This window comes from Astyanax mexicanus, chromosome 3 (assembly GCF_023375975.1).
Source record: "Astyanax mexicanus isolate ESR-SI-001 chromosome 3, AstMex3_surface, whole genome shotgun sequence".
Taxonomy (NCBI): domain Eukaryota; kingdom Metazoa; phylum Chordata; class Actinopteri; order Characiformes; family Acestrorhamphidae; genus Astyanax; species Astyanax mexicanus.
The window spans coordinates 37688848-37708221 of NC_064410.1; the positions used below are offsets into that span (position 1 = coordinate 37688848).

General features: G+C 37.0%; 1 protein-coding gene across 2 annotated transcripts; it reads right to left on the reverse strand.

Moving 5' to 3' along the window:
• Positions 1 to 913: 913 nt before the first annotated feature.
• On the reverse strand, positions 914 to 19374 carry si:ch211-152p11.4 (regulator of G-protein signaling 1). Of its 2 annotated transcripts, none has more exons than XM_049475294.1 (6): positions 19037 to 19374; positions 15889 to 16382; positions 13788 to 13846; positions 11292 to 11416; positions 6727 to 6893; positions 914 to 1847 (listed from the first exon to the last, which is right to left on the reverse strand). In XM_049475294.1, exons 2-6 carry the CDS (start codon positions 16369 to 16371, stop codon positions 1677 to 1679), a joined length of 1005 nt encoding a protein of 334 aa, XP_049331251.1. In that variant the 5' UTR covers positions 16372 to 16382; positions 19037 to 19374; the 3' UTR covers positions 914 to 1676. The 2 variants fall into 2 exon arrangements, with proteins under 2 accessions (XP_049331251.1, XP_015456358.3); XM_015600872.3 differs by having other exon boundaries at positions 15889 to 16453; positions 19037 to 19372.

Here is a 19374-nt window from a genome sequence, read left to right on the forward strand (position 1 = left end):
TTTGAGTTTGAGTTAATGGTGTAAAAATAATGTTTTTTTTTTGCATGTGTAACGCTATGCTTCCATCATTGTAAGCCTGTTGGGAGCATCGGCTAAAAGCACTGTATTTCGGAAAAAGTTTGCATTCATTATATTTCACTACACCCTAAATCCATTTCACACCTACATTTTCCTAGAACACAGATTTACTTACTTTTTCTAGCTTGCACCATTGAAGTGCTCAATAGAAGACACACAGGAAAACTGTATGTGTTTAGTTTAGTTTGTTTGTGTTTGGCTATATTTGTGACTTGTATAACAATCAGAGTACATTTTACACTATATTTTTTCAGAAATCTTACTTAATTCTGCATATAAAATGGATATTTCTGCATTGGAGACATCACACACCAAACCTTTCTGATGACTGTATACATTTCAGTAATTGAGTGATAAAAATGTTAAATGGTATTTTCATTTAAAGGCTCAGGAAAAATGTTCCAGATTACCTGCAATTAGGATTACATTAGCCTTGCGTGGAAGACTTTGATACTACATTTAAATGAAGACAAGTATAACATTTAGACCAAGCTGCCAGCTAGAGCGTAAACTAGCCTGCAGGAATGACTCATACACACACAAACCCATTACTGTTCTGTGAAGACTGTGGTGTGATGAAAATGACAACATTTACAGGTATTACTCAACCTGGCAGTTCAAAGCATTTCTCCCACAACACCCACTCCTGCTGGTACAGTTCGTACAGGTTTTCATCAACAGAGGGACATAAAATACTCCTGGAGACCTTTCTAAGGGTTGAAATAGGCTTTCTGTTGAGCTTAGTGCCTCCCCTAAATACAGTTCTCTATAACAACTACGCTCAGAAAAAAGCTTTATAAAGTCTGGAGACGTGGAACCAACATTAGGGACCAGAAACCATATAAAACAATATTTATTTCTAAGTATTTCAGACTGATACAAACACATAAAACAAGCAACAAGAGTTGAGTTCTATTCCCAAGCCTGGTTTTAGCTGGATGCTTTACAACAACGCTGTCTGCACACCAAGTTCACCATGACTTCTTGCCTCATGCAGAAAGGAATTCCAGGGCAGCCGTTGAGCAAGTTACGTCAATAAGGTTTTTACAGGGTACTACTTCTGTGCTTCAGTGTCTTGTGTCATCTGACCCGAAGAGAAGTATCGTTTCCACATTTACGGGATTACCTCTCTAACAGTGTTCTGACATTTTTGATGGGAGGGTCCAATCTTGCCTAACGGGTTTTTCCTTTCCGTCAGCATGCCGTTCTGCCTGTGCTCACTGACGCGTAATAGGAACCAGCTCGGGTAAAACCGTGTCTAATGATTGCAAATCTTGGTAATGTTCACAACTTTAGCCAGCTGCCTTTCTGGAAAATGATGCACTACGCTACAGTAAGACCGTATCAGCACTATTGCACTGCTACTCAGTTCCATTTTCAATAATATATTAACAATCTTTAACTTGAAAGAAAAAAAAAGTAGTCCTCTATCTATTCTCATCTATTTAACTCAATGAATTTTAAACCGGTGTTCATCATCAGCTAAAAAAAAATACTTTTTCCTTTAGCTGTTCCTCCGTCCGTCCTCCTAAAGCTCCTTTTCAGTCATTGAGATGTCCTCCAATTCTTCACACTGACTCACACTGTCCAGTGCTGTCCTAGTGAGAATCCCTCAGGAGTGTGAGGTAGATGTTGGACTGGAGAAAGCGAGGGTAACAATCAGTGTCCAGTAAAGAGCGGATGCGCCTCTGGGCGTGGATGAATGTGTTGTGCGAGGGGGCCTTTAGAAGCTGCATTGTCAGTTCCCGGGTCTTGCTATCCAGATTTATCTAAAAAAAAGAGAAGAGAAAGAGCTATAAGTATACTAATACCCAACAGACTACAGTGTATAAAATCAACAATAATGTAAAAACATTTAATAACTGAATAATTTAAGTATAAACATTTTGTTATTTTAGACTGTGTTCAGATTGCCTTCAAATCAGATTTGTTTCTCAAATTAGTGAGATCAGTGTGATCAGATTGGATTTGCACGTCTTTACATTACAAAACTACCTGCTTGGGTTGCTGTGGTAACAACATAGGTGTCAGTAACTACACGGCCACACAGTTGGATCTCTGCATTTCCATCACTCTGGATTTTATAAGGTTTGTTACATTGTGAGTAAAGCAAAAGACAGTCTGGTGTCTCAAATCTGATTTAAAAGTGAGACAAATCTGTACAAATTCAGTTGTAATGTGATTTGGATGCAATTAGCAAAAATCTGAATTCATGTGCTTGTTTTTTTCTATCCCGACAATCAAAAACTAATCTGGATACAATCTAGATATGCCAGAAGATCAGATATGGGCTGGAAATTTTGAAAATTGAACATAGCCTTACTTACTGACTTCTTTTAAAATAGACTGTGTACCGTAGTTTCTATATGACAGTCTTATCTATAAAAAATGGACAAAGGGACTTAAATGTAATATTTGTGTAGATAACAGTAGACATGTTAACATTTAATATTACAACATACTATTTTATTGTGATACATAATATGCATAGCATGATTTAATCTGTGGAGTGCAGCAAATTTAAATCTATATTTAAAGATATAGAACCTGGATAGTATTTTTGCATATTTAGCAGGACATTTTTTAGTATATTACATTAATGGTGTCAAAATATGGTGATAATAAGGATGACTGGGCTGGCTATGTTTACCTGTTAATGGAATTTACTCCATTTATAGCAGTCTTCTTACTTTTGTTCATGTTTATGTGCCAACAATGCTAAAACATTTAGCATTGTAGGTAAACTTTACATCTTTTTAATTCATATTTGACTAATTTACATTTACATTTTTTTCTTGCTGTGGTTAAATATCTGAACATTTCTTTAAATCTCTCTCTCTCTCTTTTTTTTAACCAGATCACACAAATCTACATGCAACTTACATTACATTACATTACATTTAGCAGACGCTTTTGTCCAAAGCGACTTACAATAATGAAGTACAAAAGTAATAGAAGTTAAAGGTAAAAACATCTTTAGATAGGGCCTAAAGGAGGTCAAAGGGAAATAATGGGATAGAGGAGTGAAGGAGGGGAAGAAGGAAATGAGGTTAGAAGTACAGTAGTTAGTGTGTTAGAGGTGTTAGGAGAGTAAGTGCTCTTTGAAGAGCTCTGTCTTCAGGAGTTTCTTAAAGATAGCGAGAGATTCTCCTGATCTGGTAGTGGAAGGTAGTTTGTTCCACCATTGGGGAACTCTGTATGAGAACAGTCTGGATTGCTTGATTAATCTGTTTATAATCTGAATAACAGGTCAGTCAAAATAGATGTATACACTTCCAGTAGAACAAAGTAATCTGACTAAAGGCATTCTGAATATGAATATTTTTACAACTGAGAATCAGTCAAAACATGGAACACAGAACCCTCAGTGAGCAACAGCGGCAAGGAAAAACTCCTTCAGATTGAATGGGTTGGGTAAATAATCTATTAAATAGTCATTGCTCTATAATCAACACATACTTATCTAAGAAGATTACATATAAGAACTAAAGTTTTCTAAAGTTTACAAGGTCACAGAATGTTCCAGAACTTTTTCCAGCAATTAAAAACATGATCATGCCGACTAAGAACTCAGGTTTCATACCGTGTCTCCTCTTACTACTGACTCACGTGATGCTCGTTGCCACAGTAACATCCACACTAAGCATGTGCATAGTTTTTACGTTATCACTTGAGGTGTGCATGTAAACAAAGATTTTCATCTGAACACTTCTGTCTTATAAGGAATTCCTTCAGACTGGTCAAAATCTATACACATAAACATAGCGAGTCATACGCAGTGTTACATAACAGGGTCAGAAAACACACAAGCCAACTGAGATGCAATTACTAAACCACATACTAAAGCATAGCTTAAGGCATGCTTTAGTTTTTGATGTCTTATGCATGCAGTTGCCAAGATCTTAACCATTTGGCTTGAAGCCTTTATTACCTTTTAACAAAAGTACTGTCATAGCTGTAGTACAATACATATTTATATAAAAATGTATTTACCAACGAGTTACCTTTAAAGCATTTGTGTGTAGCTTTTGCTTTATTGTGTAGGTTACTAAAACATTTTCTTGTTAGAAGATAAATAAGCAGTCATAGTTTACCCTGCAGACCGAATCAGACTGTCCTTCAGGATTTTCCCATACAGTGTTTTGCTGTTTTTATTCACTCCTCTACCTAAACAATCTTTTCAGAGCCTATTGCTGAGAAGAATCCCCCAGCATTATGCTACCACCACCATGCTTTACAGTGGGGATGGTGTTTGTGGTAATGTGCATTAGTGTTTAGTGTTGGCCAAACATAGCATTAGGCAGATTTAGCCAATGGGCTACATACTTTCCATTTCTTAATTATAGATTTAACTGAACTGTAGAAAATGAACTGTGACGTTTCAAAAAAGTTTTCTTGGAATGCATTCACAGCATTTAGAGGATCACCATTGTAGAACTCGTTAGACTACAAGCACCAGATGCCTGGAGCTCTTTGAATTTGGTCAGTCACTTTAAAGGACTCTGTGTTAATTTTATTTATATATAAAATATTTATATACATACAGCTCTGAAAAAAATAAGAGACCATCTTAAATAATGAATTTCTTAGATTTTACCAAATTGAAAACCTATGAAATATAATTAAGAGGATGATGGAGGCCATCAAACCAAGCTGAACTGCTTGAATATTTGCACCAGGAGTGGCATAAGGTTATCCAAAAGCAGTGTGTAAGACTGGTGGAAGAGAACATGCCAAGATGCATGAAAACTGTGAATAAAAATCGGGGTTATTCCACCAAATATTGATTTCTAAACTCGATCTTGATTTCAGAACTTGATTTCTGAAAAACTTTAATATGAACTAGTTTTTTTTTCATTATTTGAGTTCTGAGTTTATTTAGTTATTTCAGCCAATTTTCTGCAAATAAAGGCTCTAAATTACAATATTTTTATTTGGAATTTGGGAGAAATGTTGTCTGTAGTTTATAGAATAAAACAACAAATGTTACATATACACACACACACACACCTATAAATGGCAAAATCAGAGAAACTGATTTAGAAACTGAAGCTTTTTAAAATCAAAGCCTGCACAGCATGGGAAGTAAACAATGTAAATTTGAATTAAAAAAATGTGTGTAAACAGTGTTTACATACATTAAATATTTTATTTAAAAAAACAAAAGCTAGTGAAAACCAGCTTCTGTGATATGGGCCCTTTAAGATGGAAAAGCATGGCTTAACATCAAGAGAGGTCCTTAACTTGTAGCGCCAATGTAAACTTTAGACACCAAGCATGTCTTGACTATATTTGGAGAAAGAGAGGGTTGTATAAATCTCAGATTGCTTTAGTTGTTGTATTTTTAAATAATGTTTGTGCACATTGAAACAAAATAAGTTAATCGTTTATTTTATTTTGTAGATAACTGTGTCTATTTTTTTTAACATTAAACAAAATCTTAAATATGACAGAACTTCTAGCTGAAGGTCACGGTGCCAATAAATAGCATACCACACAGCATTCCAGCACAGTGTTCATTCCTCGGTCCATACTGAAGACAATCTGATATGAAGACACCGCACTAAAGCCAGTCACATATCCAGTTTCCACATATCCATTAACTGATCCTAAAGCACATTAGCTCCGTCCATTCATGTTAAAAATTATTATAAGGCTGGAGTGCATTATGAATGAGACTGAAAAGAGAACAGCTAATCACAGGGCCAAGACCATTTACATATATTAATCTTAAATACATGGAATTAAAAAACAGCCAGAAAGTGATTCTGAACCCCCCAAAAAACAGCATATCTGACATGAAAAATAAATTATATACAGATCCAAAATCTAAACTTATTCTAAGATCTAAAACTAATGTTGTAGATAATCAACTGGAATGGATCTGAATGGTACGCTGATAAATTGAGCAGCTGTATTATCAATACTTTGATAATGAGGTGTGAGAAAAATAAATCTGCTTGGTTCTACTTTTTGGCAGACATCCCAAGTTGCAAAAATTAATTTCAGGTACTGAAACCTGGACTTGGACCTCACCGACTTCATTAACATAGCATGATTTAATCTGTTGAGTGCAGAAAATGTTAATCTATATCTGAAGATATAGAGCCTGGATAGCATTTTTGCATATTTAGCAGCACATTTGTTGGTACGTTACATTAATGGTGTCAAAATATGGTGATAATGAGGATGACTGGGCTGGCTATGTTTACGTGTTAATGGAGTTTACTCCATTTATAGCAGTCTTCTTACTTTTGTTCATGTTTATGTGCCAACAATGCTAAAATATTTTTTTCTAAGTAAACTTTACAACTTTTTAATTCATATTTCACAGAAAAAAATTATATAAATTTGTACAGACCCAAAAATTTAAGCTTATTCTAAGATCTAAACCTGACACTAACATTGTAGATAATCAACTGGAATTGATCTGAATAGTATGCTGATAAACTGAGCATCTGTAAGTACTTCGATAATTAGGTGACTTGCGGGCATCAGGGAGCAGTTATTGATATGCAGTAGACTCCCGCTACTTCCGGGATACTTGGGAAGCCTGTTTTGGGCCTGAAGATTTAAGATTCATTTAAGATATTAATGACACAGTGATAATGTAAAAGGTAAGCAGTGAGAGCGACTGGTGTGCCCCACCTCTCGCTGAGCTCCTGGCTCGATGTAGGTGGCGAAGATCTCCCTGGCGCGCCTGTGTAGACTGAAGGTGTTGGAGGACTGTCTGTACTGATCACAGGCCAAATAGAACTGCAGGTTTTCCTCACTGAACTCAGAGCGGAGGAATGCTTCAAATACAGACACACCCACTGATGAAGAAAAAGAGACAGAGAGAGAGAAAGAGAGAAAGAAAGAAAAAGAAGGGTTATTGCACGTCTGGCGTCACTAAACAGTCTCTACGGACAGGCTGCAGCTACGGGGGGAAGGGTCTGCAGAAAGCAGACACAGATGGTACATCCGCACGCATATAGTATGTCATGCATATAAACACACCCAAACACTCGCAGCCCTTGTCTAACAAACTTAATGAAAACAAACACACAGAACACAGTGCTATAATAACTACCGGTTTAATTCGCTGTTATACGTAGCCTTTTTAAATGCCTGCATTTTTTCCTTTACAACTGACTATGATTTGCCTTGCGCCGCTGATTGCGACATTTTCTCAAGGGAAAACATAATTGTGGCTAGAAGGGAAAAGGAAGGGGAGGGGGACATTGCTAACACAGATGTTACAACATGCTGATGTTCCACTAATTACACCGGCTGCAACTGAGGAACCACAGTAACGGCAGATCAGATACTTGGGCAAAGCACATTTAAATGAAGGGCTGATCTCAAATCGTACCACGTCCATACTGTTTGCTATATGAAGACAAACCTTCTTGATGGCTCTGAGAGCAACACTGACCCTACCCAATACCTAACTGCCAGTTGAACTTTGATCAAACCTTTTCTCTTGAAATTCCAGAGAGCAGTATGGAGCTCAATCAGACTGTTTGCTCGTAACATATCTATTTTTACGACGTGTCTCAATGTGACAAGTCACGAGACGGCTGCATTTTGCAATATATTGTGTAATAATGTCCTTTAAAGGAGGAATTCACATTTCCCCCCCTACGTGTCTGCATATTTCAGTGGCTGAGATGTAAACACAGCCATTAGAATGGTTTGTGTGTAATGGTTTGTTGTAAAGGAGTTTACTGGAAAGCACTTCAACCACCAGTATAGTGGTTTTAACTGCAGTGGTTTTATCTGACCATTGCATTTCTGACTAGTGTAGTTTTTATCTTCTGTATACTTTTGCTGATAAATGTTTCTGATATACAGTACTGTGCAAACGTTTTAGGCACCTGTGGGAATTTTAAGTAAAGAAAAAGCTCCTTATCTGTGCAGTTAGTGTTTTATAGTTCAGTAAAACACAAGCATTGCAATATATACAAACAGCAATTTTACAAAAAGCAGAGCTTTAACATCACTGTTTTACTTTAAACATCTCCTAATCGCTCCTCCTCATCTGAGTTTAATAGTTATTTCTAGTTCTCATCATATCAACGCCTGGTTGATAAATCAAATCTTACTGATGTTAAATCAGGTGAGCTGCTGATGGAACTGAAAAAATGCACATACTGGCTGAGGGCATCCAGGAAATCTGGAAATAAATGTATTCTTCAGCATGGCTCACAGGATATAACCTACTTACCTAAAATGTGACAATCCGGTTACTTTTTACTGAATTTATATACATATGTGATGCTTTACGAGCAAAACACTCGTATTACATAGATAAATAGATTAGAATAATTTGCTTAGGTGCTCTAAAACTTTTGCACAGTACTGTAAGTCACAGTTATTTTATATTTAGTATTTTAAAATATCTACAAATATTTTTTAGATATTATTTATATTGATACCAATTTATAACATAACATAACATTTCTATGTGTATGCTCTTACCAGACACTAGAACATTCTAACCCAAAGAAATGTCTTGGTTATAAGGCTCTGATGAACTCAGATGCTTGTGAGGCTCTGAAGTTAGCATTAGGCTAACATCCTCCCTGACACAACACCTCACAACACCTGATGCACCCGATGTTTGGAAGTTACAAATTTAGTGCCTTCAATCACAGACGCAGCTCCTCTTCTTTGAAAAAAAGTCATATGGCGTCTCTGGTCTGATTGGTCATTTTGTGTGATGCTAATAAGATACTAAGCAACCAAATATATGTATACATACATACATACATTATATATATATATATATATATATATATATATATATATATATGAATATGATGCAATATAAACCATGTTCTATGATATGGAACATTATAAGCAGTCATGATTAAAATAGATATATAGTTGTTGTTAGAGGAGCGCTATAGCTAGTTTATTTACTATACAATTTGACTAATGAAACCACTGTATAATGATTGTATTTATTCCATAAGGGACCTTTTTGCCTTACTACATTCTGCATGTATGATACCAGCGTTAATTAAGAATAAAAATGCTTAATCTGCTGTAAAACAGGACCTTGGGCATCAGGAAATGCAACTGACTTTATCTGTAGATGATCTAATCATAACTGTCAAGTCAAATAATGTTAAGTCATAGCTACTGCTGCTATCATCAGCCCAATCAAAGCTTAAAATAAATCTCCAACTGACAAAGTAAAAGCAGAGTTACAAAAACAGAGACAAATGTCAGGCTGAGAGTTAAATCCAGCTCGTGACATACAAGTGTACCGGAAACAATGAAATGAAAAACAAAAAGTGGTGATTTAATCTCTCACCCTCTTCTACCCTGCAGGGAACAGGGTGAACAAGGGTGCGTACAGTAATTGTAGCCGAAACAAAACAAATGTTGCCTACTCAAGCACTATTATACCAAAGTCAGGGGGCATTCATGTCTAAATCGAGTGACTGTATAAATGGCTGCTGGCTAAAGCATCTCTATTGGGCCAGTTTTTGAAGACACAGTATGTGTATTCTTCTCTGCTTTTACTTTGTCGTAATATGATGGTTATGGTTCAGGAAGGGCAAGAATTAGGCCAGCACTGACGCAAACTACTGGCTTGTGTACAAAATAATTTGTGATTGTTAGGGGATGCAGTGATCTGGAAACTGTGTGCAATGTTTTGTATGTCCACCTGGATTAGTACTACAGAGATTCTTTAGTTTTTCTTTGCATGGAATAAGATTAGAAAATGAATAAAAAGAAGACATTTAACCAAGTGGTTAAATAGCTCCAGCTAAAATTGAAATATCTTACTGATGCTGATCATTTGTTGAAGTAATTATCTTCCTAAACTTAAATAATTCCATTTTATTTGTGTACTGTTACCTAGTTTTAACTAGGTTTACTGTACATATATTATTTCTGTACAGTTTTAGTTTGCACTGAGGTTGGTTGGTTGGTTAGTTGGTTGTTGGGGTTTTATAGCCATTTCAGCACATATTTAGCAATTTGTGGCATACACTTGGTTTTATATGTCCAGACAAAGCAAAGTTGTTCAAAGGTTCTAGTACGACAAAGGAAATATATCTCACTAAATATGTATTAAGTTGGGTGTTTGAGGTTAAGATGCAATAAGAACTTTAAGATCTGTGGCTTTTTTTTTCCAAAAAGGTATTTTATGTTCTTTTCTTGGTCGAAGATTGACCATTGACAAGATAGTATTTCATCATTGGTTGTTTGCACTGAGATTGCAAAATTTCAAAGAAATACATTTTTAATATACTAAACTTTTTAGTAAGATATATCTTTTACAAATATTTGAGCTAAGCATTTTCATTTGAATACATGTTAAAGGGTAACAGCACTTTTTTTTACAGCTTTAGCTGGTTAGCTAACTAAACTGAGCTAACAGTTAATGCACTTTCAGTCTAAATTTTTTAAATACACACACGTTTATTAAGTCAATTTTTTAATCTACTGTGTTGGCCTGTTCATAATTTTTTTTTGGGGGGGGGATCAAGTATCTATCTATCCACCAATCCATCCATCCATCCATCCATCCATCAGCTAATTCAGCTCATGTGAGCTAATATTTAAGGTAAGCTAATGCTTAATTTTTGTTTGTATTCAATTGCCACATCAAACTAGAAAAGTATTCCACAAACATATTTAGTAGCAGAAGTACATGAAATGTACTTAAGGTGCATTCAGTTTCCCATTTTTGTTACAAACAGTGACACATCCCTGCCTTTTTTAAATATTTTAACAGTGATCAGCCAGTTTTTGGGAAACACTGTGACATATTGCTGTCTCTATACAAGAACACTTGTAAAACACTATTTTGGTCCAGGACCAAACTCTTGTAATGTAGCTGTACGTTTTTAGCATGATGTAATATGCCTTCAGTTTTGGACCAGTTTTGAATCTTGTGTTATTTCTCCTGCAGTGCTTAATCGCAGATCTAATCAGATTCACCTGATTACCCCACTCAGATGCGCCTGACAGCTTCATTACCTCAGGAGTGTAACATTAACAGTGTGTTAAAAATAAAAACCCCTCTGTATAAATTCCTGTCATCAAATGTTGTTAACTAGCCTTTTTATACACCACTGCAGACAAAAGGAAGAAGGAAACACTTCCCAGGTCAAACTACACCAGGGTAATAACTATGGTGTGCTGGCTGTTGGCATGCATGCACAAAAAGTTTAAATAAGGTAAATTAATAACCTGATTTTATTTCATACCTCTGCTTTGCAGCAGGGCGTTAAGTGACTCGCCCCATTTCTCCACTTCCTCTCTGTTGAGTCGGGTCTTACCATGGCCCACCTGACTCCACTGCTTCACAAAACGAGAGCGCCTCTCTTTGACACTGTGGATAAAATAAATGTTACTGCTTAGAATATAGAATCAAAAGGAGTGGAAGTGTCTACAGCACCCTACCCAATGTAGTCACAATGTGTTGCTGGTCAGTATAGTTATAAATATGCTGATTAGAAGGAACACAGGCTAGGAAGGAACACAGGCTAGGAAGGAACACAGGCTAGGAAGGAACACAGGCTAGGAAGGAACACAGGCTAGGAAGGAACACACAGGCTAGGAAGGAACACACAGGCTAGGAAGGAACACACAGGCTAGGAAGGAACACACAGGCTAGGAAGGAACACACAGGCTAGGAAGGAACACACAGGCTAGGAAGGAACACACAGGCTAGGAAGGAACACACAGGCTAGGAAGGAACACACAGGCTAGGAAGGCACACACCCCTATTCTTTTCATGCACTTTTTCAAACAAATAAACGGGTATTGTGCAAATATATATGAACCATATATGATATATATAATATTTTTTTTTACATTGCATGTCCAAACAAAATGAGGTCACACATTCTCTTTAGCTTTGACTACGGCAAGAATTCGCTGCATCATTGTTTACACAAGCTTCTGCAATGTCACAAAATTTATTTGTGTGCAGAGTTGCATCAAGTTTTTTCCAAAGATTCTCAATGGGGTTAGGGTCTGGACTCTGTGGTGAACAATCCATGTGTGAAAATGATGATCTCATGCTCCCTGAATCACTCTTTCACAATTCCAGCCCCATGAATCCTGGCATTGTCATCTTGGAATACAACGGTTTCATCAGGGAAAGAAAAAAAAAACATTGATGGAATAACCTGGTCTATATTCAGTATATTCAGGTAGTCAGCTGACCACTTTCTTTGGCCACATAATGTTGCTAAACCTAGACCTGTCCAACTGCAGCAACACCAGATCATGGCACTGCCCCCACAGGCATGTACTGTAGGCACTAGGCATGATGGGTGTATCATCTCAGCCTTACCCAGATCCTTATCATCTCAGCCTTACCCAGACCCTTATCATCTCATCTTCTTACACTGATGTGCCCATCACTCTGGAGCAGGGTAAATCAGGACTAATCAGACCACATGACCTTCTTCCATTGCTCCAGAGTCCAATCTATATGCTCCATAGCTAATTGAAGCCATTCTCGCTGGTTAGCCTCAATGGAAGTGGTTTTCTTAGAGATAGATAGCTGATTAGTCCTAATTCCTTCCCTTCACATTGTGTGCTCTTACTTTCACTATAAACATATCCCTGAGTTCTAGTGTTGTTTAAGTGATCATTCAGGATTTTTTCAGACCATAATCCTTTTGTGAAGATGATGTTTTTCCACTGTCCATTCACTTTTTAATAATGCAGTGGAGAGTTCTTAATCTGATTTTAGTAGTTTCAGCCTCCTCTTTCTCTCTGCCTGCCAATTATATGATCCTTCTCAAACAGATTAACATATTTTCCATGAGCACAGGATGTCTCTCTTCACATGGTTGTTTAACAAATGGGAAGCTACTCACTGCATCAGTTTGGATTAAATAACTTGTTGCCAGCTGACACATAAATCAACCACGCAGTAACAATCCAATGAGGAGAGGCTATTTTTTGCTTAGTTAAATACAGGTAGTGACATTTGTTTGGCATGGCAGTGTATCATCAGGTTTAAATGTAACTTAAGAACAATTTATACAATTTTATAAAATTAAGATTTGTAACCTAAATATATATTTTGATGGGGTTACAAAACCAGTAAGATGAATATCTTATCTTATCTTATCTTACCTAATAGTCAAACAATAAAAAATATATATAGATCAAATCTAAAATTGTTGCTAAGGCTGTAGAGAATTTATGTTAGTAATAAGGTCTTGGTTGATACAAGTTAACTGGGCAAATTCAGGGTATTTGAGGAAAACACAGAATACAATAAAGCCTGAAGGAAGAAGAAACTAAAACCAGCAGCATAAGATGACAGGGCAAAGGACAAAAGCAAGAATTCCACAGAGCTGAAGAAAGATAAAGAATGAACCAGATAAAAAGGTTGAGAGTCTTAATTTCAGTGGACCTGCCTACACCCATATACACTAGAGTACAATTTCTAAAGAAGAGATTAAGCCTGGTAGTAAACTATATATTTCCCTTTCCACTGAAAATCTCCTTTCAAAATGATGTGTAGTCCAAAACTATAATTAATCTCTTTCACAGAAACTGCCCTTAAATGTTTAAGTGTTTGTGGGCACCTTTACTAATGAATCCATTCAGATATTTTAAGGTATTTGCAGCCATTGCGACACAGATGTGCCAATGCACAGAGAAGTACTGCCAATCAAATAATAGAACTGTGATCCTATCCCAGATGAACATCATACATAATTATAATTTGATTTTACCTGTGTTCTGGCTCCTTGTGCTCTGTTGCTGTGAGATTTGAATGTGAGGAGTGTGGACTCTGCAGTAAAAAGAAAGAAGAGAGGACCACTGTTCACACAAGTGTACACAGATATACACACATCAGATCACATTTCTTCAGTTAGCTCTTTCCCAAGAGGTTACTAGAATTCAATTCAGAAGAATGTTGAGAAACTGAAGCCAGTTCGGAAGTTCATGCAATGCTCTGCTTTATTTACTGGGAGTCATTAATGTCAGGGAGAAAGCAGAACTCGAGAAACTGAGCAGCACTAAAGGTGCAGGACCAGCCTTGGTGTAAGCCAACAGTGTTAAACAGAAAGGAAGGTTTCTCCCAGTCTCAAAGTGGCCTTTGAAATGTTTGCTTTAGGCCCGAGCTGATCCCTTGCCAAACGTATCATGATGTCATGGATTAAGGAGGGCTCGCCTAGTATCAGTGCTGAGCCAACGGAATCAACACAAGGCAACAGCACATGTGGGTTCTCCCACACGTTCTTGGGAATTTGAACTCTAAGAGAGAATGCCATAGCAAGTAAATACACACTGGGGCTGGGTTTAATAGACATGGATTAAGCTTAATCTACAACTAAATATCAATATATGATGTACCACTGAAAAGCCTATTTAGTTTAGGATTTAACTTAATCTGGATGTGGAAGCTTTTTGTGTCCAGGCAAAACTAAACAGATTACTAAACAGATTTTAAGGACAGAGACATGTATCATTAAGAACCATGTTTGAAAAAGTGATTTTAGAATATGATTTTAAAAGTCTTAGAGAAATGCAACATGATGGGAACCTTTTACACTGGTTTAAGGGTTGAGATAGGTAAACTAGGATGTTATTGTGGAGACAAATGTGGTTATCTAACAGTGTTGCACAAGCAACCCACCGTTTTGCAAATGATTGTTTTTTTTGTAATAGTGTGTACACTTCTATTATAGATCTACATTAGCCTCACAGCTCCAGTGAAAACCAAAGAAACAAACTACAGTCACCAACCATATCCTGGATGATTTGACATATGGACGGGAATCTGAGTTGCCAGTGTTCCAGTCATATAAAATTGAAGTTGCCAAAAGTGTTCTTTTAAGCAAAGCCATTCAGGATAACCAGAAGAACATTTGGTTCCTGAGGAAACTTCCAACGGATGCATCTCTACAATAATACTTCAACACTTTTCAACTTCTCTGTCTCTATCTCTGCCTGCCACATGTGTAGCACACAGTCACTTTACTCCGACTATGATTTGCAGTGTTGCCTGTAAAACTAACTGGAAACCCTTAGGTCTAAGCATGTGTGTCTATACTGCTGCATTAAGTGCCTGCACACCAAGGGAGTAAGATTTCAGCACAACACCAATTCTCTTTTATTCTGGTTTGTTTAAAAACTGCCCAACATCTAACAAGTAATTGTTTCGAAAGTCCGCACCATCAAAAAAAGGGATTTTATGCTGTAGACAAACTGGATCATGGTTCAGTAGATCTGGGCTGAGATCACCTCCTTTGATTTGACCAAACTCCTACCTGAAACTGTGATTAATTGCATAGATGGAACACCTCATGAACAATGGGGTATAGATCTGAAAACACCTGCGTCAAGTATGCCACAGTCTCTTAATTGTTTTGTTCCACTGATTTCCTTTTATGCCTTACTGACAGAACACCCACACAATAAGGAAATACACTGCTTTTCAAATGTACATATATATATATATATATATATATATATATATATATATATATATATATATATATATATATATATATATATATATATATATATGAGGTTTGTTCCTATTCATTGTATTGCCAAGGCTAAATCACTTCAGTGTGGGCTATAAATATGTGGATTTGTGTAAATGTTTTGGTTTTCGTGACATCACAAAAGCAGCGAGTTCAAAACAGTTAAATGGTACGCTATAATCAAGCTCAACATGTTCTATTTATATACCACGTTAAACTCTTTTACTTCCAAAAAGTGTTGAGGATAGGAGTTTCCATAATAGCTAGCTCTTTAATGTCATGTTTATGTTAAAAATAAAACAAGCCTAAGGGAAAGAAAAAAACTAAACTTTTCCATTACCTGCCCAAAGAGACTCTTCAGATGCAGTTTAGCAGCTGATAACTTGGCCTTGACTTGCTTTCGATGGGAATGGTGCTCAGCGTTAAAGGGGCTGGAAGAAGCTGTTGGAGATCTAGGTGGTGTGTCCCCTTTTCCCACACTCTCAGTGCTGCCAATGGTGCCTGGAGCGAGCTGGCTGTCACTGTACGCTTTAAAGCTCTCGTTGAGCCCAGCTACCCCGAGGAAACATGAGGATTTGTCCAGATCGGCAAGGTTCTCCACGCTAATACTGTGTTCTTTAGTTAGCTGTTTCTTAACCTCCCGGGCAGCAGGTGTTGAAGGCAGGGACATGGCCCCACGGTCTGTCTCGTCATCCAGGAACGAGGACTGCCTGTATGTGCCCGTTTTATCCTCTTTATTATGGTTCTCGTCCTTCAAAGCCACCTTCTTCCAGGGCAAGAAGTCCAGGTCCAACAAGGACCCCTCCGAACTGAAGCGACGCATGATGGTTTACTCTGAGTGAAATAGGTGAGAGACAGGTGAAGAGCTGAAGAATGGAGAGAAAGGTCGAGGAAACACCAGAAGTCTGAGAAACATAAAGCAGAACATAGAGCACGGTGAGGGATTTTCAAGCAATACTGTATGACTTCAAGCATATTTCTGTAAATAGGTTAACTAGAAAATGAGTCATGGCCCAGGGGGGAATGAAGGGAATGAACTATGTGTGTCATCAGGAGGACTGGGATTTGACAGAGCATTTCACCTGATACATTTGCAATTTGTATAAAAAAAAAAAGTAATTAAAAAAAAAACAACATAGATTTGCACAGGTTTATTTTTCCTATTCCTTTCACATTTAAAAGGAGGTGGTGTGTTTTAGATATATAAATATATAAAGATATTTAAACCTTAATACTGTGTAACATCAAATAAATAAAATATATATTTTAATGCCCACATCCACAAAGAACCCATATCATGTTAAAACAAGCGACAAAACAGCATGTGGTGTCATAAAATTAATGCATTTACACATAACTGCCTACAGCAGTTCTCTGCCCACTCAGATCAGTTTTTAGCCCAGGATTTTAGCACGGAGCTGTTTTTAAATGATGCAAAATAAGGGGCAGCCAATCACAAAATTATTAATTTACATGTATCAGTGTTAAAGGTTCAACAAGAACAGCATGTTTATCCTTAAGGGACAAAAAAAAAATACACATTACCTATGGGCTCAAGTTAATAAGACCTCACAAATTTCATTAAGGAAAAAAATACAAGAAATACAGGACATGACAATCTTAGGGAACTTCCAATTTGTAATCAAAGTTATTTAGACTGGATTTGTTGTGAAATGTTTCATTGTAGATAACCTTGATATAGGCATCAGACACAAATATAGACATTTTATTTACTACCCAGAAACACCAATGAATCTACTGTACATGTGTCTTCTAGACTATATATATGTAATACTGACGATGCTAAAATAGTAGTATACATGTTTATGTTTTATACATTTCATAAGGCATTTAGTTCTTATCACCACAATTGGCAACAATTGAGAGTGGTTATGTTTTTTTTCTCCATAACTGACCATATCCCAGCAAAGTAGACTATTCTGAAGGACAGACACATTCACGATCACTTCATTAAGACAATAGAACATGTTATTAAAATTAATTTAAAATGTACAAATTTTGAGTATTTCAGCAGCTTACATATAGGTACATACATCAAATCTATCAAACAAAAAAAAACTGAATAAGATAAAGAAAAATGTAATAAAATAAGAAATCTAAAACGTTAAACACACACTCACACACTATAAACAGAGAAACTATAAGATAACTAACTAAAGGCTAAAGTGTTATTTATACAGATGTGCTGCTCAAACAGGCATGAGATAGATTAAGAGTTGAATGTTCACAGCAATAAAGTGCCAATTCTACATTTTTAAAGACTTGTTTTATTGGCAGACAGGCAACATTTACAAGAGTTTCAGTGTTTACATTACTTCTAGTGCTGGTTCTTACAGAGGCTGCTTTGCTTGCCTACACTGTAGCTGATTTCAGAAGCGTTTTTTAAGCCTTAGGTTATTTACACATGTAATTACATGTAATGTAATTCATGTAAACTAATATTGAATCTATAGCCTCTATGTGCGTTGAATAGATACCACTTACCGTTTCAGTGTAGTTCAGTGCCAATTTTAATTAAAGGATAAGTCCTGTGTGAAATGCAACTGGGGTATAGTCAAACATGATAACAAGTACATACTTTTGTGAAATAGCCCACCTCTAAAATACAGCATTCTAAAATACAGACCTCTTAGCCAATGCTCCCAACAGGCTTACAATGCAAGTGACAGGGGCATAGAGTTACCCATGAAAAGAAATCACAATTTACACCATTCACTTAAGCTCAAAGTAGCTCAACACTATATTAGTAGAATTCTGATGCACTGAGAACTTTAAAATGTACAGACAGTTTATTTAAAAATACTGTTTATACACATAATACCTTTTGATAGCTCTATAGGGAAATATATAGGGAATATAGGGCTATAGGGAAACAGACTGCAGTTTTTTTTGTGGAATTCCAGCTGTTACTGAAAACACCTCTATTATATTCATGCATTTCCTTAATTGTTCGTTTCTTTTCATGGGTAACTCTATGCCCCTATCACTATCATTGTAAGCCTTTTAGGAGCATCGGCTAAAGGTGCTGTGTTTAGGAATGCTGGGGGTGAATGGAGGTGGGCTATTTGAAAAAGTTTCATTATGATGTTTCACTACTACAATAGACTACTGGTCCACTTCACACTGGACTACTGGTCCACTTCACACTGGACTACTGGTCCACTTCACACCGGACTACTGGTCCACTTCACACCGGACTACTGGTCCATTTCACACTGGACTACTGGTCCACTTCACACTGGACTTCTAGTCCACTTCACACTGGACTACTAGTCCATTTCACACCGGACTACTAGTCCATTTCACACTGGACTTCTCCTTTAATATCTACTATAAAGTACCTGTTGCCATAAGGCTGAAATATTTTCTAGTAAAATTATAATATAGGAAGCATGACACACAAACAGACACACAAGCCAATCACAGCAGGTCATGCTGGAGTGTGAAAATTGTGTTAGTTTAGTTACCTTACGGTGACTGCAGGCTCCACATGGTCAGTTCCCACAAGTGCAGTTCAAGCACAAGGCTGAAACACGCTCGTACACAAACACACTTACTCACACTCACTCTCACACACACACTCGCACACACACACGCTGTCTGTCTTCCCCAGCTCCTCTAAACGCCCTCAGTTCACGGCTCCTCTCGCGCTCCTCGTCAGTCTATATCACAGCGGCTGAGTGTGAATCAGTAAACCCGAGAGCAGATTTTAGTTTCATGTTTCCTCTGAATTAAAGCGCCGCCTCGCTCTCGAGGCCAAACCCACAGACCAGACCAGTCCAGTCTTGTCCAAATCTGAGGAACG

What these genes read in the sequence shown, in the direction of transcription:
- si:ch211-152p11.4 (XM_049475294.1), bottom strand. Translation starts at nt 16,371, where the DNA reads ATGCGTCGCTTCAGTTCGGAGGGGTCCTTGTTGGACCTGGACTTCTTG. An exon ending in TGAAGAGTCTCTTTGGGCAG is followed by an intron (nt 13,847 to 15,888) that starts GTAATGGAAAAG and finishes TTTTTACTGCAG; the next exon opens with AGTCCACACTCCTCACATTC. An exon ending in CACAAGGAGCCAGAACACAG is followed by an intron (nt 11,417 to 13,787) that starts GTAAAATCAAAT and finishes TTTTATCCACAG; the next exon opens with TGTCAAAGAGAGGCGCTCTC.